The sequence below is a fragment of the Coregonus lavaretus genome, assembly GCF_964263955.1.
Source record: "Coregonus lavaretus genome assembly, chromosome: 25".
NCBI lineage: Eukaryota > Metazoa > Chordata > Actinopteri > Salmoniformes > Salmonidae > Coregonus > Coregonus lavaretus.
Window position 1 is genome coordinate 8,795,638 of NC_140012.1, and position 22,857 is coordinate 8,818,494.

At 42.2% G+C, this 22,857-nt stretch overlaps 1 protein-coding gene across 1 annotated transcript; it reads left to right on the plus strand.

Annotated features, from left to right (window-relative positions):
* Positions 1 to 2,528: 2,528 nt before the first annotated feature.
* On the plus strand, positions 2,529 to 22,445 carry LOC311101095 (inhibitor of nuclear factor kappa-B kinase subunit alpha-like). Its single transcript, XM_084142150.1, has 22 exons — positions 2,529 to 2,942; positions 3,128 to 3,234; positions 4,451 to 4,545; positions 4,688 to 4,805; positions 5,067 to 5,136; positions 5,228 to 5,316; positions 5,489 to 5,578; positions 5,711 to 5,835; positions 5,963 to 6,070; positions 7,986 to 8,121; positions 8,374 to 8,568; positions 8,726 to 8,828; positions 9,055 to 9,178; positions 9,417 to 9,568; positions 9,781 to 9,842; positions 10,003 to 10,112; positions 10,402 to 10,451; positions 10,617 to 10,722; positions 17,543 to 17,690; positions 19,160 to 19,296; positions 19,408 to 19,507; positions 20,820 to 22,445. Exons 2-22 carry the CDS (start codon positions 3,130 to 3,132, stop codon positions 20,883 to 20,885), a joined length of 2,289 nt encoding a protein of 762 aa, XP_083998276.1. The 5' UTR covers positions 2,529 to 2,942; positions 3,128 to 3,129; the 3' UTR covers positions 20,886 to 22,445.
* The last annotated feature ends 412 nt before the right edge of the window (positions 22,446 to 22,857 follow it).

A 22,857-nucleotide genomic window follows, 5' to 3' on the forward strand; every position in this document is an offset into this window, starting at 1 on the left:
AAGAATGATGTTGACATGATCAGTACAATCAAAGCTACTGTAGATATAATGTGGTTTGACGTCATATTATCTGTGGCCAATGACTTTGAGACTTCTTGGATGGGCACTTCGTACGCTCTTGTTGGCTGGTCCTCACTACATATTCGTCGCCAAACCCACTGGCTCCAGGCCATCTATAAATCACTGCTAGGCAAATCCCCGCCTTATCTTAGCTCATTGGTCACCATAGCAGCACCCACCCGTAGTCTGCACTCCAGCGGGTATATCTCACTGGTCATCCCCAAAGCCAACACCTCCTTTGGCCGCAATTCCTTCCAGTTCTCTGCTGCCAATGACTGGAACAAATTGCAAAAATCTCTGAAGCTGGAGACACTTATCTCCCTCACTAACTTTAAGCATCAGTTGTCAGAGCACCTACCGATCACTGCACCTGTACACAGCCCATCTGAAATTAGCCCGCCCAACTACCTCATCCCTATATTGTTATTTATTTTGCTCATTTGTACCCCAGTATCTCTATTTGCACATCATCTCTTGCACATCTATCATTCCAGTGTTAATACTAATTGTAATTATTTTGCACTATAGCCTATTTTATTGCCTTACCTCCATAACTTGCTAAATTTGCACACACTGTATATTATATGTATTTCTGTTGTATTTTTGACTTTGTTTTGTTTTACCCCATATGTAACTCTGTGTTGTTGTTTTTATCGCACTGCTTTGCTTTATCTTGGCCAGGTCGCAGTTGTAAATGAGAACTTGTTCTCAACTGGTTTACCTGGTTAAATAAAGGTGAAATAAAATAAAATAAAATAAAAAATAAATAAACTTCTAATGTAACTTTATGGCAGTACCCAAGTGGCTTGAATTTTCGAGCTCTCCCCATAGATTCTGGGGTGACGTAGTGTTCTCATGAGTGACAGAACACTGATCCAATCACGGCACATCTAGAGAACATTACCAACCCCTATGCTCCGTATTTTCCGCTGGCTGCCCTACCACCACAGAAAGCACTGAGCTAGGCTGAAACACCTGCATTTTGGAACTGCCTTACTCAAGAAAGCAAAAAAGAGACCATGTTTGTATGCAGCTTTATTAACTAAATTATTATTATTTTTTACATTGTTTGCAAACTGATATGTGACACTTATTAATGCCAAAATAACATGCAAAACAGGCCACTTTAAAAATATATATATAATAATAATAATTATATATATATATATATATATATATACACTACCGTTCAAAAGTTTGGGGTCACTTAGAAATGTGCTTGTTTTCGAAAGAAAAGCAATTTTTTTGTCCATTGAAATAACATCAAATTGATCAGAAATACAGTGTAGACATTGTTAATGTTGTAAATGGCTATTGTAGCTGGAAACGGCTGATTTTTTATGGAATATCTACATAGGCATACAGAGGCCCATTATCAGCAACCATCAGTCCTGTGTTCCAATGGCACGTTGTGTTTACTAATCCAAGTTTATCATTTTAAAAGGCTAATTCATCATAAGAAAACCCTTTTGCAATTATGTTAGCACAGCTGAAAACTGTTGTTCTGATTAAAGAAGCAATAAAATTGGCCTTCTTGAGACTAGTTGAGTATCTGGAGCATCAGCAATTGTGGGTTTGATTACAGGCTCAAAATGGCCAGAAACAAATAACTTTCTTCTGAAACTCATCAGTCTATTCTTGTTCTGAGAAATTAAGGCTATTCCATGCGAGAAATTGCCAAGAAACTGAAGATCTCGTACAACGCTGTGTACTACTCCCTTCACAGAACAGCGCAAACTGGCTCTAACCAGAATAGAAAGAGGCGTGGGAGGCCCCGGTACACAACTGAGCAAGAGGACAAATACATTAGAGTGTCTAGTTTGAGAAACAGACGCCTCACAGGTCCTCAACTGGCAGCTTCATTAAATAGTACCCGCAAAACACCAGTCTCAACGTCAACAGTGAAGAGGCGACTCCGGGATGCTGACCTTCTAGGCAGAGTTGCAAAGAAAAAGCCATATCTCAGACTGCCCATCTTAATCTTTGCTTTTTATTGGCCAGTCTGAGAGATGGTTTGGCATGAGTTGGACCGCTGAGTGTTTGACACTTTTTTGGTAACTACAGGATTCCATATGTGTTATTTCATTTTGAAAAAAAATAAAAAACCTTGTATGAGTAGGTGTGTCCAAACGTTTGACTGGTATTGTATATAATTTTTTTGCTAAACAGATGGTGCTCAAAACAGGTCCCACCTGCCCTGAATGACATGTCACCACTGGGTTAAGGTAAGGGACCACTTACAGCACATGGGAGAAATACAACTGACAAAATACAACTGACAGTACTTTTTTTAAATAAATATTTATGATAAAACGTGGGCTTAATAATGATTTTAACATCTGATTTGTTTGTTTTTTTACAAAAATATGAGTGGGAACGTGCCCTTGTGCCCCCTATGGCATGACGCCTCTTTATGACCCTCTAATTTTTTTCACTTCAGAAAAGCAGCCGGGTTTTTGGGCGACGTCACATCTAGGAAAGTACACAATCCTGTGAAGGTGCAGTGGTCGGACACAAGAAGATCATCTTCATTTTTCTGAAAAAACGGCCGCTGACTCTTTTATGAAATATCAATGTTACGTAATAATTAGTTTAGATTAGATTATTACACCAAGATTTCGCTAATAACCAGCTACATTCGTAATTTTCAAGCGAATAGCCAGTAGCGTTAGCTGGCTGTCCATCGAGCTAACCGTGCTATCTAGCTAACTATGTTTACTTTCGTCTTTGTTGATCAGTCACGGGTACAACCCTGCAAGGCAAATATGAGGGATTGTAAAGTTTAAACGTCTCTTCATATTGCCCATTGATACATTTTGTGTACGGACATCTGACAGGGGAGCTAAATTAATAGCTAACGTTAGTTAGCAACACTAACGAAGGTAAGGCAAACTTGAGAGTTGTTTAGCTAAATAGCGAACGATAGCTAGCACTAGCTGTAAACAGTAGCTATCAAGCTAACATAGCTAGTAAATGCTTGATTTACCGCGTTATGTGGCTAGTTAGAAATGTTGACAATTTGCATAGCCAAATATAACATTAATCTTCCATGTTATTGACGTTACAGCAATGGATAAACCTCCTTTCAGACAAAACCAAAACTGCGGAAACTGGGAATTGAAAGAGAGATTGGGCATGGGCAGTTTTGCCCATGTCTACCTGTATCAACATCATGTAAGTATTTAACTAGTTAATAGCAACATTTTTATAAGTAACCCCTAGTACTCTAAACTGTTCCTGATTCCAGACTTGAATCAAGGTAGCTCAACATCCTGCCAAATCAGTGTTGGACTTGGATATATGTTTACATGTAGGTGAAAGGATGTCAACCACTTCCTAGATGTGAACAGTAAGCTTGACTGGGTGACAGATATCACAGGTCAGATTTGCCAGAAGATACCGACCCTACTGTTACACTTGTTTACACTGAGCTGCACTGGGGTGGGAATGCAATCATGATACATTAACACACCGTGGAGCCGGGGTCAGATATGGGTCGGAAAACGCACCTCAATGCAGGGATGGGATATGCCACTGTTTTCCAAATTGCTCCTTTATCCACAATGCTTCATCGAGAATGATGGAATACTGCTAGTTTTCCTGAAAAACTGCCCTTTTTGTCCTCATGCTAATTTGCAGTAGACACAGCAGCCATTATGGAATTGCACATCACGTTGAACAACAAAGGAGCTGATTGGCTAACACTGCCATTCCAAAATGGCTGCAGTGGCTACTACTAGCTAATAGGGCTGGGACGATACTGTATCGCGATACTCGTTTGTATCGTGGTATGGAAACACAACACAAGCGGATTTAACTTCTTTAGTAAAACAGGCTTAATGTTGGAAACAAACACAATTATGTTGTCAGCCAGAGTCAAATGTATTTATTTTCCAAGCTAAAGCACACAATATACTTTTTTAAAGGACCAATAGAGTTTGGTCTGCTTCGTGTTCAAATGTTTGGCATTAAAAAAATATTGCGATACTGGTATCGTCCTGGTCCTACTAGCTAGCATGAAAATTGCAGTTTTCCGGGAAAACTAGCAGTATTTAAGTCTTCTAGATGGAGCAGTGTGAATAAAGGTACAATTTTTGAGTACAGTGGCACATCCCATCGCTGCATTGATGTACATTTTCCGACCCATATCTCGCGCCTGCTCCACGGAGCAGCTCATTGTAAACAAGTGTAACGGTAAGGTCGGTATCTTCTGGCAAAGGTCAAATGGCCACCACTTGAGAGAAACACCCTGTAGCTTAAAAATACCTTACTGTTTTGTATTCTTATCGCTGTGAATTCATAAGTGCACATCTGTTGAGTTGACCAGCCGTTCTACAGGTTCAATCAAGATAATAGATGAGACTTTACTGTTTTTTTCCTCGTTTCTAAGGACACATCAGAAAAAATTGCGGTGAAAATGTGTCGCCTGGAGTTGACCGCAAGAAATAAAGACAGATGGAGCAGAGAGATCCAGATCATGAAAAAGTTTGTCTTCATCGTATTATCCTATGTACATCATTGAATGCCACACACATTTGAACTGGGTGACTTCTACTTTTTCAATGATTGAAATATTGGCATTTGCTTCTTGTATGTATCAAGTACAATGTTTTTCTTGTCTATTCAGGTTGAATAATCTCAATGTAGTGACAGCGAGAGACGTGCCAGAGGAGATGAAGCACATTGCCTTAAACGACCTTCCACTGCTGGCCATGGAGTACTGCTCCAAGGGAGACCTCAGAAAGGTGGAGCAGCTGAAGATTAATATTTTATTGTCCATTTTCCTTAGTCGACAATTCTCTTTTTATTTGCTATAAACCCCCTTGACATATACACAGTCCTGAGTGGAGTCAGCCACGTTGCAGTGCCCCTGGAGCAGTTAGGGGTTAAATGCCTCACAGAAGGGCACAGTGACAAAAAATGGTTCTGTCATGAGGTCTGAAGTATAGCATTCTTCATGTTAGCAGGCATTTGTCCAACAATATGTTTATGGTTGAATTTGACAGATGCTGAGCAAGCCTGAAAATTGCTGTGGACTGAAAGAAAGTGAAGTACTTTCCCTGCTCAATGATGTTGGTATGTACTGTACCATACCATTGTATTGCTTATAATTGTATCAATTGTGGGTCTGCATAGAACTGATTTCTGAATGGTCTTTATATAACAGGTTCAGGCATCCAGTATTTGCATGAAAACAAGATCATACACAGAGACCTTAAACCAGAAAACGTAGTGCTGCAGGATGTCAATGGAAAGGTAACCCAATATGTATGGGCCAGCACACACACTGTCATCATGCTCTGTTTATAACTGTCTACATTTTTGTGCAATTGGTGTTCTAAGGTGTGACATTGTCTATTGTTTGTTATTTTTAAACACTACTGTTCATCTTGCAATGGTAATATGTCTAAATGTTTTCCTTGTTCAGTTGGTTCACAAAATCATAGACTTGGGCTATGCCAAAGACTTGGACCAGGGGAGTCTGTGCACCTCATTTGTGGGAACACTGCAATACCTGGTGAGCATATTATCGATCCTGCAAGCACTCCTAGATTCCTGTAGATTCAACGCTACGTCATTGTCTTTGTTTGTTAGTCACGATTGATTAAAACCGGACTTACAAATTGATACTTGCATATCTTTTCCCCAGGCCCCTGAGCTATTTGAGAATAAGCCTTACACTGTCACAGTGGACTACTGGAGTTTTGGCACAATGATATTTGAATGCAGTTGTGGGATCCGGCCTTTTCTGCACAATCTTCAGCCTGTCCAATGGTAGTTGTCCCTCTGCATTTGAGTTACATTAACACAGTTTTCAAGTGCTAGTTTTAATTCTAAGTGATCCTCCAATGGGCACTAGGAGGTAACCATCCTAAATGCCTTTTTCAATGTTATTCCTCAGGGCCAGCAAAGTGCGGAACAAAGGTCCCAAAGACATCATGGCTGTGGAGGAATTGAATGGGGAAGTCAGATTCTCCACACATCTACCATACCCCAACAATCTGAGCAGGTCAGACACCATCACATACTCTATTCTAATGTCATTATTACAGTGCCTTCAGAAAGTATTCATACCCCTTGACTTATTCTACATGTTGTTGTTACAGCCTGAATTCAAAATGGATTAAACATATGTTTTTCTCTCACCCATATACGTACAATACCCCATAATGACAGTGAAAACATGTTTTTAGAAATTTAAGGAAATGTATTGAAAATGAAATGCGGAAATCAAATTTACATAAGCATTTTCTATGACACTCCAAATTGAGCTCAAGTCCATCCAATTTCCTTTGATCATCCTTGAGATGTCACTACAACTTGATTGGAGTCCACCTTTGGCCAATTCAATTGTTTGGCCATGTTTTAGAAATAAACACACGTGAAGTATAAGGTCCCATAGTTGATAGTGCATGTCAGAACAGAAACTATACCATGAAGTCCAAGGAACTGTCGTTGAGCTCCGAGATAGAATTGTGATGAGGCATATATCTGGGGAAGGGTATAAAACCATTTCTAGTGTTGAAAGGTTCCAAGAGCACAGAGAGCTCCATCATTGGGAAATTGAAAAAATATTGTTCTACCCAGACGCTGGCTGTCCGACCAAACTGAGGAACCGGGCAAGAAGGACCTTGGTCAGGGAGGTGACCAAGAACACAATGACCACTCAGAACTACAGCGTTCAGAAGGACAACAGTCTCTACGGCACTTCGCCAATCTGGGCCTTATGGGATAGTGGCCAGACAGAAGCTACTCCTGAGAAAAAGGCACATGACCGCATGCCTGGAGTTTACAAAAAGGCACGTGAAAACATAAGGCAAAAGATTGTGGTCTGATGAGAATTATTTTTACCTCTTTGGCCTGAAACCAGGTACAGCTCATCACCCATCTAACACCATCCTTACAGTGAAGCATGGTGGTGGCAGCATCGTGCTATGGGGATGCTTGTCAGCGGCAGGGACTGGGAGACTGGTAAGGATAGAGGATACAATGAATGGAGCCAAATACAGGCAAATCCTTGATGAGAACCAGCGTGCAAACGACCTTAGACTGGGGTGAAGATGTACTTTTCAACAGGACAATGACCCCAAGCATACAGCCAAAGCAATGCTAGAATGGCTTCAGAACAAGAATGTGAAAGCCTTTGAGTGGCCCAGCCAAAGCCCAGACATGAATCCCATTGAAAATCTATGGAAAGACTTGAAGATTGCTGTTCACCTCTGCTCCCCATCTAACTTAACAGCGCTTGAGAAAATCTGCAAGGACGAATGGGAGAAAATCCCCAAATCCAGATATGCAAAACTGATACATACATACCCAAGACGACTCAAATCTGTAATCGCTGCCAAAGTTTCTACAAAGTATTGACTCGGGTGTGAATACTTATGTAAATTCGATTTCTGTATTTCCTTTTCAATACATTTGCGACAATTTCTAAAAACATGTTTTCACTTTGCCATTATGGGGTATTGTGTGTAGATGGGTGAGGATCTTTTTTCACAATTTGAATTCGGGCTGTAACACAGCAATGTGGAATAAGTCAAAGGGTATGAATACTTTCTGAAGGCACTGTAACCAGCTGTCCTATCCTGTCTATGTATAGCAGGGGTGCCCAGCTCTGGACCTCGAGGGATGAGAATGCTGGTTTTCATCTTTATCTTTTAGCCACAGACTGTTCAGTAGGGTACCAAGTAACAGAACATTGAGATAAAAAACAATTATATTGTGGAGAACAAATATGATTGTCAAGTAGAACAGTGAATCGTGTCAGCTCAATTTATGGCCACATTCTGAACGTTTCACCTCATTGAGTAGCATAAGTCGAAAACCAAGACTGTAACTCGAGGGAAACGACCATGACCTGTATAGATTGAATTTGTTTCCCCTCCATCGGGGGGATGTTAATTTGCATTACACTCGTTCAGGACACTGCTGGAGCCCATGGAGATGCTGCTGCAGCTAATGCTGAAATGGGACCCTGTCCAGAGGGGAGGCAAGACCAACGCTGACAGCAAGAAACCCCTGTGCTTTGAAGTGCTGGAACAGATATTATGCATGAAGGTTAGTACTGTAACGTATCATACTGTATCTCTTGAGCTAACAATAGTCTTTTCAAGTTTCTCTGTCAAGGCTGGGCTCTTTTATTTGATTGTCTCATGGACAAGATTCAATGAACGCTTAATTTTCCCATAGTGTGTCAATGTGCACATAACATACTTTTTAAGCCTGTTAGTGCTTGATATTTTGGATTGACTCAGTCTGCTAGCCAATCGGCTTCCTTTATTTTACACATATAATTTCTCCCATTGGCAGGTTGTCCACATCCTGAACATGACCACGGCCCAGGTCCACTCCTTCCAGCTGGCCCCAGACGAGAGCCTCCATAGCCTGCAGCGCCGCATCGAGACGGAGACCAAGATTGAGTTGGTCAACCAGGAGCTGCTGCAGGAGACGGGGGTGTCGCTGGACCCCAGGAAGCCTGCAGCCCAGTGTGTCCTCGACGGGGTGGTAAAGACTTTGGTTCCACTTTGCTACTTCGTGTGTTGTCATTTGTTAGAATGTAGTTTTGATACAACACACTGGAAATCTTACTCGCCTGTTTAGCATGAACATCTTTAGCAATTGACCCCCATGTAAAGTGCTTGTTTTTTTGTGTGTTGTGCAGCGTGGCTGGGACAGTTACATAATCTATTTGTTTGACAAGAGCCTCACCAAGTACTCTGGTCCCTTCAGTGCTAGACAGCTGCCTGATAAAGTCAACACTATTGGTGAGTACTGCCTTCTCTGCCTGCTGATAAATATTTAGATGGAAATACATGGCTCATGCAATTAAATAGCGGTAGGGTGTTTTTATTCTTGGATGGCAAAAACAGAATTGAGCATTCAGTTAAACTCGTGCTCCTTCCATGGTTTGGTTCAAAGATGTCTTCAGTCATATGTTCTTCCATCATATGTACCAAGCCTTATGTAGGAGATTGTCGTCCTTTTTCCCAGTGCGGGAGGCTAAGTCCCAGCTGCCCCTGGTGGTGCTGAAGAAGGTGTGGGGCGAGGCGGTGAGCTACATCTGTGGACTGAAGGACGACTACAGCAGACTGTTCCAGGGCCAGAGGGCTGCCATGTGAGTAAGCCTGCTTTACTAGACACCAAATCATCTGAAGTGAAGTAAAAGGAAGCAAGATTCTTTCTTTTGAATGTGGTAATGTCTCAAACTGGAATGACTGAAAGAAGTTTCCAGACTTGCTTTGGAAGAATCAGCTCTTTGCTTTTTCATCTATGGCGTGTGTGGTCTTGTTATCTTGATGTACATTTTTAGTTTTTTAACAGACAAAGTCATTATATTCTGTGTGTTTGTCCAGGCTGAGCCTCCTGCGCTACAACACCAACCTGACCCGGTGCAAGAATGGCATGTTTGCCTTTTCCCAGCAGCTGAAGGCCAAGCTGGACTTCTTCAAGAGCAGCATCCAGTACGACTTGGAGAAGTACAGCGACCAGATGCACTATGGGATCTGTGAGTGTTGGCTGGCTTATGATTGGTAGTGCCAGGAATAGTCACCCACATGGCCTTCAGCTGAAATGGTACCCTATTCCTTTATATAGAGCACTGCTTTTAACCAGGGCGCAAAGTAGGGAATAGTGCCATTTTAGAATCAACCATGCTTTTATATTATGAAAAGATAGTGTTGGTTATTTTCAGGAGATTTGGTTGGTTCTCTCCCACAGCCTCAGAGAAGATGCTGAAAGCGTGGCAGGAGAATGAGGAGAAGGCGGCTGCATATGCACAGGTACTGGCTGGGATGGGGACACATCTAGGAACCTTGTTGCATGCATTACAGGTGCATCAAATGGCGTGAAGTAGAAGTTAACCACAAATCTTGGATCAGATTACCCCACCAATCCTAATCATCGGGGTATCCCTACCTACTCGTATGTTATGTCCACTAGGTGGCAGAGGTGAGCCACCTGGACGAGGAAATCATGTCGTTACACTCGGAGATCGTGGAGCTGCAAAGGAGTCCCTACGCTCGTCGCCAAGGAGACGTCATGGAGCAGCTGTGAGTGTTCTACACTAGGCAGGAATGACAGGCTGTCTGTCTCTACTGAATTAAACACATCAAGGGTCTAGGAAGTGCCAGGAAGTTGTGGAAGTAGATGGAGCCTCATTGAAATGTTTGGCTTCTGATTTGGCTAGTAGCTGACCTGATGTTGTTTTTCATTTGCATTGCCAGTCATATACACCTAGAGTACTCAAATGCACTTTTAAGAAGAGTATCATTCTGAAAGCCTCAAACAAGATTTAAATGAATGTTCTAAGAGAATTTATCGTTTATTCATTGATTTCAGGGAGGAGAAGGCGATTGAACTCTACAAACAACAAAAAATTAAATGCAGAAGTAAGCCACTTTTGTCCAATAAATACAGTCACTGCATTGCAGCTGTTTTTAAATTTCAATAAGGCACAGTAGTACTTTTGGATATTGAATAAAATCTGTAATCATACGACTGTAGTTGTATAAACACTACCACTTTCTGACACCTGTGTGCTGTTCTTCCCTTAGCGCCTGACCCTGATGTGAGCAGTGACAGCTCCGAGATGGTTAAAGCCATTATACAGACTGTCCAGAACCAGGACAAGGTCCTGAGAGACCTCTACACACACCTCGGGTAAGCAGGGTCTGGGACTGTTCAGTGGACTGTCATGTCACCAACAGAACGTTGCAGATAGAAATGCACTTAATAAAGCTGACCTGATTCTTAACTCTGTTAGAGAGGCATGCGTCTGTTCTATGCAATATATTTTTTATCTCATTCTAAACGTTCTGCAACAATGTGCCTTACTGCAGAGGTTCCCAAACTGGGGTACACGGCAGAAGGTCCAGCAGGGGGTACGCGGCCAGATCTCAAAATAAATATATACATTTTTTTTTCATGAATATTGCTAACAACAGATTAAACCAATTTTGGCCAAGGGATTTCTAAAATAAGTTGAGGGTGTAATGCAATACTATGTAATATTAATCTACAGTATGTTCTTAACCCTGGGCAACATGGTCCTGGGAGGCTCACAGGGATATTGGTATCCACAGTACTACTTGTATTCCCCCAAAATGTTGTTTTTGAACATAAATGCACTGTAAAGTAATCTCTAAAACTGCAAGGTCTCCTCTCTGCCTATGGCAAAATGTGTAGCATTGCAGGAAATTAGCTTGGGGTCATGCAGGGCCATGCTTTCTCTCTATATTCAGCTATTAATAGGCTACATTTGGTTATTATGGATTAAAAAGCTGGGTAATATAATTTAGTAATGCCAGTCATTACTCTTCTTTAGAATTGCATTGTATTAATTGCATACATTTGTTTCTAAAGTACAGTATGTCATTTTGAGAAGATATGAAAATGGGCCGCTGCCTCTGACAAACATTCCAAAAGAGATATTGACATGGCTACAGTAGGCTAGCCAAGACGAATGCTAGGTGTCTTTTTGTTACTTTCTTTTTGCAGACTATCAACAGTAGCCAGCATATTGCTAGTATGTTCACTATTTAAGGTTTACTTTTGTAAATCACTTTCCCTAAAATAAATAAGCTCAGCGAGTAGATTGATGGGTGTTTCTTTTTGCTCAAGACAGCTCGCATGTGCGGTGTGAAGGCAACTCATGTACTGCTTGAAGTTGACTCGCGGGTTGCCTGGCTAGCCAAACTCGTTGCTCCAGCCAAACGCTTCGCCACGCCCATAGATGTTAGTTTCTCTCCGCAATGAGTCTGGATCTGAGTATCTCCCGACCCTTCACTGAATGCGAACACATTCGGGGCTGTCTGATTGGTCCAGAAACCGATGGGTTGAGCCAGAACACATTCGGGGCTGTCTGATTGGTCCAGAAACCGATGGGTTGAGCCAGAACACATTCGGGGCTGTCTGATTGGTCCAGAAACCGATGGGTTGAGCCACACGTGGATAAAGCGGTGGTTTGAAAATGGCTTCGATCCAATCGTTGACATCTTTGTTTTGTACAACGCCCCTCGTCACCACAAACGACTTCAATGATGGCACTCTGACTAAAATATGTAGCAAATGACAGAGCAGCAGCAGAAGAAGTTGGTGTGAGTCGTCAAATATAAACACAACATGTAAAGTGTTGGTGCCATGTTTCAAATATCCCAGAAATGTTCCATATGCACCAGAATTTGTTTTACATCCCTGTTAGTGAGCATTTATCTTTTGCCAAGATAATCCAGGTGTGGCATGTCAAGAAGCTGATTAAACAGCATGGTCATTACACAGGTGCACCTTGGGCTGGGGACAATAAAAGGCCACTCTAAAATGTGCCGTTTTGTCATACAACACAATGCCACAGATGTCTCAAGTTTTGGGGGAGTGTGCAATTGGCATTCTGACTGCAGGAATGTCCACCAGAGCTGTTGCCAGATAATTTAATGTTCGTTTCTCTGGCTTAAGCCGCCTCCAATGTCGTTTTAGAGAATTTGGCAGTACGTCCAACCAGCCTCACAACCACAGACCACGTGTAGCCACGCCAGCCCAGGACCTCCACATCCGGCTTCTTCACCTGCGGGATCATCTGAAACCAGCTGATGAAACTGTGGGTTTGCACAACTGAAGAATTTCTGTACAAACTGTCAGAAACCGTCTCAGGGAAGCTCATCTGCGTGCTCGTCGTCCTCACCAGGGTCTTGACCTGACTGCAGTTCGGCATCGTAACCAACTTCAGGGTGCAAATGCTCACCTTCGATGGCCACTGGTACGCTGGAGAAGTGTGCTCTTCACGGATGAGTCCCGGTTTCAACTTTACCGGGCAGATGGCAGACTGTGTGTATGGCGACGTGTGGGTGAGCGGTTTGCTGATGTCAACGTTGTGAACAGAGTGCCCCACGGTGGCGGTGGGGTTATGGTATTGGCAGGCAAGCTACGGACAACGAACACGATTGCATTTTATCGATGGCAGTTTGAATGCACAGAGATACCATGACGAGATCCTGAGGCCCATTGTCGTGCCATTCATCCGCCGCCATCACCTCATGTTTTAGCATGATAATGCACGCCCCTATGTCACAAGGATTTAAGGATCTGTACACAATTTCTGGATGCTGAAAATTTCCCAGTTCTTCCATGTCCTGCATACACACCAGACATGTCACCCATTGAGCATGTTTGGGATGCTCTGGATCGACATGTACGAAAGCGTATTCCAGTTCACGCCAATATCCAGCAACTTCGCACAGCCATTGAAGGAGTGGGACAACATTCCACAGACCACAATCAATAGCCTGATCAACTCTATGCGAAGGAGATGTCGTGCTGCATGAGGTAAATGGTGGTCACACCAGATACTGACTGGTTTTCTGATCCACGCCCCTAACTTTATTTTAAGGTATCTGTGACCAACCGATGCATATCTGTATTCCCAGTCATGTGAAATCCATAGATTAGGGCCTAATGAATTTATTTCAATTGACTGATTTCCTTATATAAACTGTAACTCAGTAAAACTCTGTTTTATATTTTTGTTCAGCGTACAAATAGCATGACATTGTAGTCTTCAAATCTATTTTTATTTGTCACATGCTTCATGAACAACCAGTGTAGACTAACAGTGAAATATGCTTACTTACGGGCCTTTCCCAACAATGCAGAGATATAATTGAAAAATAATAACACGAGGAATAAATACACAATGAATAACGATAACATGGCTATATACACAGGGTACCGAGTCGATGAGTAGAGTTACAAGGTAATTGAGGTAGATACAGTATGTACATATAGGTAGGGATAAAGTGACTAGGCAACATGATAGATAATAGACAGTAGTAGTAGCAGCAGCGTATCTGATGAGTCAAGAGTTAGTGCAAAAAGGTTCAATGCAGATAGTCCTGATAGGTATTTGGTTAACTATTTAACTAACTATTTAGCAGTCTTATGGCTTGGGGTAGAAGCTGTTCAGGGTCCTGTTGGTTCCGGACTTGGTGCATCGGTACCGCTTGCCATGCGGTAGCAGAGAGAACAGTCTATGACTTGGCTGGCTGGTGTCTTTGACAAGTTTTAGGGCCTTCCTCTGACACTGCCTAGTATAGAGGTCCTGGATAATAATATAATAATAATATGCCATTTAGCAGACGCTTTTATCCAAAGTGACTTACAGTCATGTGTGCATACATTTTTACGTATGGATGGCAGGTAGCTCGGCCCCAGTGATGTACTGTGCCGTATGCACTATCCTCTGTAGCGCCTTGTGGTCGAATGCCAAGCAGTTGCCATACGAAGTAGTGATGCAGCCAGTCAAGATGCTTTCAATGGTGCAGCTGTGTGACTTTATAAGGATCTGCGGGCCCATGCCAAATCTTTTCAGCTACCTGAGAGGGAAGAGGCGTTGTCGTGCCTTCTTCACGACTGTTGTGTGTGTGGACCATGATAATTCCTTAATGATGTGGACACCGAGGAACTTGAAGCTCTCGACCGCTCCACTACAGCCCCGTCGAAGTGGATGGGGGCGTGCTCGGTCCTCCGTTTCCTATAATCCACTATCACCCTCTTTGTTTTGCTGACATTGAGGGAGAGAATGTTGTCCTTGCACCAAACTGCCAGGTCACTGACCTCCTCCCTATAGTCTGTCTCGTCATTGGTGATCAGGCCAACTGCCGTCTATCGTCAACAAACTTTAAGGATGGTGTTGGAGTCGTACGTGAACAGGGATTAAAGGAGGGGACTAAGCATGCACCCCTTGGAGTGGGTCGAGGGTGTCTGGGATAATGTGTTGATGTGAGCATGATCAGACTTTCAAAGAATTTCATGGCTACAGATGTGAGTGCTACGGGCAATAGTCATTTAGACAGGTGACCTTTGTATTCTTGGGCACAGGGACTATGGTGGTCTGTATGAAACATGTAGGTATTACAGACTGTGTCAGGGTAAAGTTTTAAAATGCACTTGCCAGCTGGTCAACGAATGCTCTGAGTACACGTCCTGGTAACAGAGTATGTGAGCGGAGCGAGGATCGTGCCACATTTTATTGGAGAGCAGAGCAAGTTTCCCAAAGGCTGGAGCATCGACCTTCTTGCACTCTCCAATTTCGCTTCAGTAGCGCTCCAAGTAGTGCTCACGTCATGAGCTCAGGGCATGCCCGGCCCAGCATGCATTTGCAGTCTACTTGTGTTCTGCTATAGCCCTTTGCTTTAGCTACTGTCATGGAGTTTGCAAAATATTTTCATAAAGAAACTGATAAAACACACAGGTGCAAAATCAAGGTGACTTACAAAGATGAGGAGGACCAAGAGCAAGAAAGGGAGTGTGGTGATGTAGTGTTCACAACTAAGGAAATCATTGTGGAATCTGAAAATACACGTATCCCGAACGCATGATGGTGTACTTACTACATGCACATGCTAACAGAAAGGAAAGAGGTGGGTAGCTAAGCCATTGTAGCAAAGTATTTATAGACTAAAAATCAGATCTCTTAAAAGTTTTGTTCATTTTCGTTCTGTTATCTATGCAATAGGCCACCAATGATTTTGGCCCAATAGGCCTGGTATATTACCTCTTTGAAGGAGTATTCGGTTTCTCCGCTGCTGGCCTGCTCCCCAGGCACCATCGCATGAGCCTCAAGCCACAGACTCTGTCCAAACTCGTGTTTCTAAAAATGAATTTGAAGGCACTGAGCCTAACAAGGAATTTTTTTGTTTAATTGTATTTAATTCTAAGTAAGTCAAAACCTATATGCGCAATTTAGACACTAATGATTTAATACAACAAAATGTTGTTTAAATGCTGAGCGCTTAATGTCCCTGCCAGCCTAGAGTGTCGCACTCTCAAATGCATCACAATGTATTTATTTGTAGGCTATAGCCTTGAAATAATATAGCCTAAATAATTCATTTTCGTTCCTTCTTAGGCTCCCTCTCTGGGTCCTGACCTATTTAGTGTTTATATGCTGTTTAATATGACATGTAGCCTATTTGAAATGATGAGCGCTTCTTACAGTCACCTTTTCATGTTTATTAAAATACTTTTCATTCAAATCATATAGTTTGGTTTCAATACTTCTAAACCAAATGGTAGGTCAAGGTAGTCACAAAAATAGATGGGTGTTGGTTAAATTATGATTTTTAAAGAATGGAGCGAATTTGGAGCTGCAGGTTTTTTCCCCCTGTGAGCAAGGAACGGTTTTTAGTGGAGCGGTTGGAAAGGACGTAGAGTCCCGATGAGCGGGATTTCCGACCGCTCCACTCCGCTCACATACTCTGCCTGGTAATACGCCTTGTGAATGTTAACCTGTTTAAAGCTCTTACTCATCGTCTATGGAGAGCGAGATGACACAGTCGTCCGGAACAGTTGGTGCTCACATGCATGGTTCACTGTTGCTTGCCTCAAAGTAAGCATAGAAGGAATTTAGCTCGTCAGGTAGGCTTGTGTCACTGGGCAGCTCACGGCTGGGTTTCCCTTTTGTAATCCGTGATAGTTTGCAAGCCCTACCACATCCGACAAGCATCAGAGCCGGCGTAGTAGGATTCCATTTTGGTCCTGTTTTGACTGTTTGATGGCTCGTCGGAGATCATAGGGGGATTTCTTATAAGCGTCCGGATTAGTGTCCCGCTCCTTAAAGCGGCAGCTCCAGCCTTTAGCTCAGTGCAGATGTTGCCTGTAAATCATGGCTTCTGGTTGGGATATGTACGTAGGGTCACTGTGGGGACGACATGGTCGATGCACTTATTAATGAAGCTGGTGACTGAGTTCGTACTCCTCAATGTTATCGGATGAATCGCTGAACATATTCCAGTCTGTGCTAGTGAAACAGTCCTGTAGCTTAGCATCCGCTTCATCGGACCACTTCCACGTTGAGCGTGTCACTGGTACTTCCTGTTTTGAGTTTTTGCTTGTAAGCAGGAATCAGGAGGACAGAGTTATGGTCAGATTTGCCAAATGGAGGGCGAGGGGAGAGCTTTGTGTGCGTTTTCTGTGTGTCTTCAATGGTAGCGACAGAGCAGGTAAATGTTGAACTGGAATGCCAAAATGCGCTGAAACGTTACTGTCCTAACATGTTTCTATTGGCCCCGGGCCATCGTTAATGTCGGACCCTGCACGCAAAAGAAAATAAATGAATATGCCAGAAAACAGTAGGCTAAGTGGATTTCCACTCATTGTTACCACATTATATGGGAAGTGCAAATTCACTCACATTATATGGGATGTGCAAATTCATGCTCTCTCCCTCGACTGCAACCACGGCACACTCAACGCATACACCCAGGTACCGAGAGGCGGGACAGACAGCAGACCGTCAAACCAGCAGTGTTTCACTATCATCGCTCACTTTGTGACTGACAGGTGCCTGACCTATCGAAAGATCGCTAGAAGAAGCATATCATTCATTCTAGCGGGAGAGGGCTCGGCAGACTTTTCTGACTAGCGAATTGAAAAGTAGCCTATTTAATTTAAGTGGAAAACACTGTTTACCTTCTGTTTCCCCATGCAGTAAGATCTTATTGAGCAAGCAGAAGATCATTGACCTGTTCCCGCGCATCGAGAAGACACTGGAGAACATCAAGGATGCCGACAACACAGTGATGCAGATGCAGATTAAGAGACAGAGAGAGTTCTGGCACCTATTGAAGATTGCCTGTGTGAGTGATTGAAAGGTTTTATCTATAGAACTTCAGTAATGTTAGTCATAAGATCATGAAGTCAAATAACTTGGGTTATTTTAAGTAATGTGCAATTGACCCTTTGCTATGCCACGCCCCAGATTTATGGGCAACCAATCGTTGGTTGGACACAAGCTAATCTTGATCGTGTCCGACCAGCCTCGAATAGTTTTAAATGCATGGAAGCCAATGATGGCAATGGCAAAAACAGAGTTTATCAAAAAATTGTTTAAATGGCTAAATAATTTAACAGTGCACCAGGGGTACTTGCGACTGTGATTCCTAAAATGCAGAGACCGTTGGGGTATTCTTCCGAGTCTGAAATTATACTTTTGTTCCATAACTTTTGTTCCATTGTTTGCTAGCTGGGTAACTAGCTACACTAGCACTAGCCTCCATTGAAAATGCTAGCTAGCTATCCATTAAAGTTGCACTATGCAGAAATCGCTCTGCCCATTTCCTCGTTGCTAAAACTCTAATAGTTCGCCTAATTTCAATTTATGTGACAAAATAAGATGGTATAGAGAATCATTGTACCATCTAAACCGTTGCTAAATATATTTTCCATAACCAAAACTATTGTTTCAGCTGGTTAAAGCTGGTGTACAAAACCGAAAATAAGACGCATAAACGAAACTTAAGAACGTGAAGCATAGAAATAACGCACATAGAACAGATCTACCACTTCTTAGCCTTGTTTTCAAGTAGAATGATAGATCTATAACTCACATTTCTATGTGAATTTGGTCAGGTCGACCAAAACGTTACATTGCCACTTTAAAATAACTTGTTTTCTATATATATATTTTAGCTAGTTAAGCTAGCTATATTATGAATTTAACTCCTATTATCGACATCATATGATACGATCTGAGGGCACTAATTAGCTCCAAGAGTGGTTAGTATCTTTAACTGCATGCTGACAGTTTATTCAGAACCATCCAGTGTCTAGCCACACTAAAAACTTAATTTTACCATGTTCCTGTGAAGCAATTCTTATGACAGTCCACCACAACATACCAGGGGGTCTCCTGATTAGCAAGGGACAGTCTGTGCTTAATTTGTGTATTAAAAACACAGTTTGAGATCATTGTGAGGGACTTTCTCCACTAGTTTGGAGAATTGGGCTTCCCAGGAAAATGTCTGAGGTTGCAACAGTAACATTTTTAAAAATGTTTAGTCATTTAGCAGATGCTCTTATCCAGAGCGACTTACAGGAGCAATTAGGGTTAAGTGCCTTGCTTAAGGGCACATCGACAGATTTTTCACCTTGTCGGCTCTGGGATTAGAACCAGGGACCTTGCGGTTACTGGCACAACGCTCTTACCCACTAAGCTACCTGCCTTAGCCTTGACTTAGCAAAGGGTACATTTTCTTTAGAATTCACTTAGCTAGGTCATAATGTGAACATGTGTTCTATATAAGTAATGGCATTTGTCTTCTCCCAGGCTCAGAACTCGACAAGGAACTCGATAGCAGCCAGCCCAGAGTCGTCCAACCCCCTGCAGGTGTCCCAGTGGGCCCAGTCTGCCCAGCCCATCAGCGCCCCTCACCCACTCACCTCCCTACCTGGACCCAATGACAGGTACTGGTCTATACAGCAGACAGGAGGGGTTTATGTTTTATGTAGCGGACTGAAAAGAATGTCCTTCGTACAGTATGTGACTTATTCTCTCTCCTCCCCACCCCCATCCAGTGATGCTGCCCCACGACTGCTTCAAGAGAACCAGAAGTACCTCAGTCAGCTGACCAGCCTAATGCAGGAAGCTGCTGACGAGCAGTCCAAAAGCGTAGTGGTGAGTTGGGCCATTTTTCTCAAAGCTAGCTAGACTTGCAATGTAATCCTGTTTCCTGGTATTCTGTCAATGCAGTGTCTTATATTTCACTGTTGCACATCACCACATTTTCTTCAGTGTGTTAAAGAGAGACTGTCACATAATGAAGGGTATCTTAACAGTTTTCCTTGGGTTTGGTTTATTTCAATCCTACCCACAGCTGGCAGCAACCAAGTAATCATCAATCGCAGCGCAGCTGCACGTGACCCGATAGTAATGCTCAAGATCAATTTGGTTTGACATTCGATATCCCTATGGGGCTAGTTGGGGACCATCAGTACATTACACAAGGAATAAAATATTGGGACAATTTCAATAGCTTCATATTTCAAAGACTTCAAACCGTCAATCCAAATAAATTGTAGAAATTAATATACAAATATTGAAAGCATTTAATGAGACAACTAAAAGATGTGCAACATGAAAATATTGTCACATTTACATTGTGACAGAAGCCCTGGTAGACTGTTTCAAGTTATCTAGAAGGGTGAGTGACTGTGTACTGTTTTGGCAGAATTAATGTACAAACACTTGCCACGTGTGAACACACACACAGGGGAGACACACATTAAACTACCCGCACAAGACAACTTGTTTTGCTTCAGTCATGGCCGCTGCATTTCTTAATGACCAAGCTGAAAAACGATGCCAAATCAGAAAGTTCAGCCCGCCTTTAAGTCTTAACACACACACATTTATAATATGTGATTCACACCTGAAACACATTCTTTCTTCTTTAGTTGGTACCACTGGTGTGCGTAATTTACCCAGCACTCTCTTATGTGGGTCGACTCCCTATCATGATGGGATTAGGTATCCCAGGTCAGGAGGTTGATGAGGGTCTGAGTTCTTTCCTCTCATTTGGCCTTCAGAATGTCGCTTATCTGACCTTGTTAAGTGTACTTGGACATTTCCTTAAGGCTAACTGAGTTTGCATTTAGACTCTGATCCATTTAAAACAAGTCTGGGCAGGTAGCGTAGTGGTTAAGAAAGTTGGGCCAGTAACCGAAAGGTCGCTCGTTCGAATCCCTGAGCTGACTAAGTGCTAAATCTGTCGATGTGCTCTTGAGCAAGGCACTTAACCCTAATTCCTCTAAGTCGCTTTGGATAAGAGCGTCTGCTAAATTACTCAAATGTAAATAGGAGGTTGGCTGCCTTGCTGGAGGGTACGGAGATTGATATCTAAACCACAATTCAAACGCCACTCCACAGTTACCCCTTTGTTTGTGACAGGTCAGGTTTCATGTCATAATCTCTTGGTTTGTCTTTGTAGGACCAAGATTGGAGCTGGACTAAATATGAAACGTTGTCTACGAAACTGCAAAAACGAAATGTGTGAATACGTCAACCACAGGAGACTGCTGAGGGGAGGACGGCTCATAATAATGGCTGGAATGGAGTGTATGGAATGGCATCAAACACATGGAAACCATGTGTTGGATACCATTCATGCTGTTCCAGCCATTGCTATGAGCCCGTCCTCCCCAATTAAGGTGCCACCTGCCATCTGTGATGTCAACAACAAACAAGGCACCGTCCAGCTAATCCCTGCCTGCCCTCAAACCAAGTAACACTAAGGACTGAATGTCGTTAACAAAATGGAGTCACGGTTATGTTGTTGTACATTTTGATGTGTGGACTTGGTCATTCACTTTAACGGCTAGCCTGAGCCAAAGTTTTTTTGTTTTTTTAAGACTGATAAAAAATACACATGCTCAATGGTTCTCTTCTCCATTTTCTCAGCTATTTGGTGGGAAAGGTGAATGATGTAGCATGGTTTTTAATCAACAAAAAAACAGATTATCAGAACACAAGACGTCAGTCGTCCTTTGCTCTTCAAGCAAATGTCACCTTTTCCTTTGCCTCACTGATTATTGTGCACTATTCATCAAAATCCATAATTAACTTTTAATATCATATCAAAGTATCTAAACTGTTAAATCAGGTGAACTGTACCATCTGATTGTGAGTCAAAGTTTTGTAATGACGGAGTATAGCTACAGAATGTTTGGGCTATGGAAATGGGACTGATAAGAGCTTGAAATGCATGCACATTTGTATTGAGCCTGTTCATCATGTCTCATGGCATGTGACGCAACACAAGGAAAACCACAAAAGATGGAGGGGGATAAGGAAATTGCAATCAAGCAACAGCACTTTGACACTCCCAAGTATCTTGGTTCCCTTCTGTACAGAGGAAGTAGTCAGACATCTGGGGGCCTGGATGCCCTCTAGAATCCTGTTTATGAGTCTCCTCTAGTGACGCAGCTGTCATTTCAATCATCCAATGGGACAGGAAATGTATAAACTGTATTTAAAATAAATTCAAGCATCGATCAAGGTGATAGGATTTTGATCATATGTGAATCTTATTTTGATTTAAGAAAAGTATTCTATCATGACTATACACACTTTACATGGAAGGGAGGAAATATGGAAATCCTGCAGTTACTTTGTGACCAAGGATGCTAGTCTGTTTGTCCATATGTTGGAAATGTTGATCTGTTTAAACCTGAAAATAGAATACTTGCCACCAGAGTTCAATTCAGTTTGTCAGGTGCACTGTCATTTTTTTAGTGTGCATTCTTTTCACTGGATGCTCAATGTATGTAAACAAATGGCGGGACATGGTAAATTATTGAATGTACTGTAGTTACAACCCTAGAGGTGTAACTTAAGTGTTGACTGTAACAAAGATAAAGCGGATGCTTTGCTCCAGAAAGATGTTAAATCTATAAGTTGTATTTATGTAGTTAAGTGACATGCGATGTCAGTTTTCTTCAAGGTTTGGCTCCATCTGATGGTTTTAACCTGTCTATGAATGTTTACTTTATAGTAATTGTATTGTATAGATAAAAAAACGTATTGGTATTACAATAAAAAATCACTTTGGCATGAATTTGTATTCCTTACTTAGCTTCTGAAGAAGCTACTAAACTATATTGTCCACTGACTGCTGTGGGTTGAGAAAATGTAGCCCTACTTCACTGTGTTTGTGGTACTCCCTATTTCTGACAGTGGTGGTTACTATGTCCATATTTCTGCTTTACCAAATTCCAAAGGTGGATTTTAATATGCTTGCTGGAGCCTGAGGAATGTGTGTAAAGAAGAAACCTGTCCGCAAACACAAGCTGTGTCTTTGGTTTACATGTTGCTTGTGTTCAGGGAAACCTTTGTAACATATACTTGGCAAACAGATTATATAATTATTCTGATTTAAATATGCGGTTGCAATCAGTTAGGCCTAGTTTTTTTTTTTCTTCAGGAATTTAATATCAAACTGGTGATTTCTGTCCACTGAGATTAACATG

Coding starts and splice junctions, on each gene's coding strand:
- LOC311101095 (XM_084142150.1), top strand. CDS start 3,130: ATGGATAAACCTCCTTTCAGACAAAACCAAAACTGCGGAAACTGGGAA. Junction 17,691..19,159: donor ACCTATTGAAGATTGCCTGT/GTGAGTGATTGA, acceptor GTCTTCTCCCAG/GCTCAGAACTCGACAAGGAA. Junction 19,508..20,819: donor AGCAGTCCAAAAGCGTAGTG/GTGAGTTGGGCC, acceptor TTGTCTTTGTAG/GACCAAGATTGGAGCTGGAC.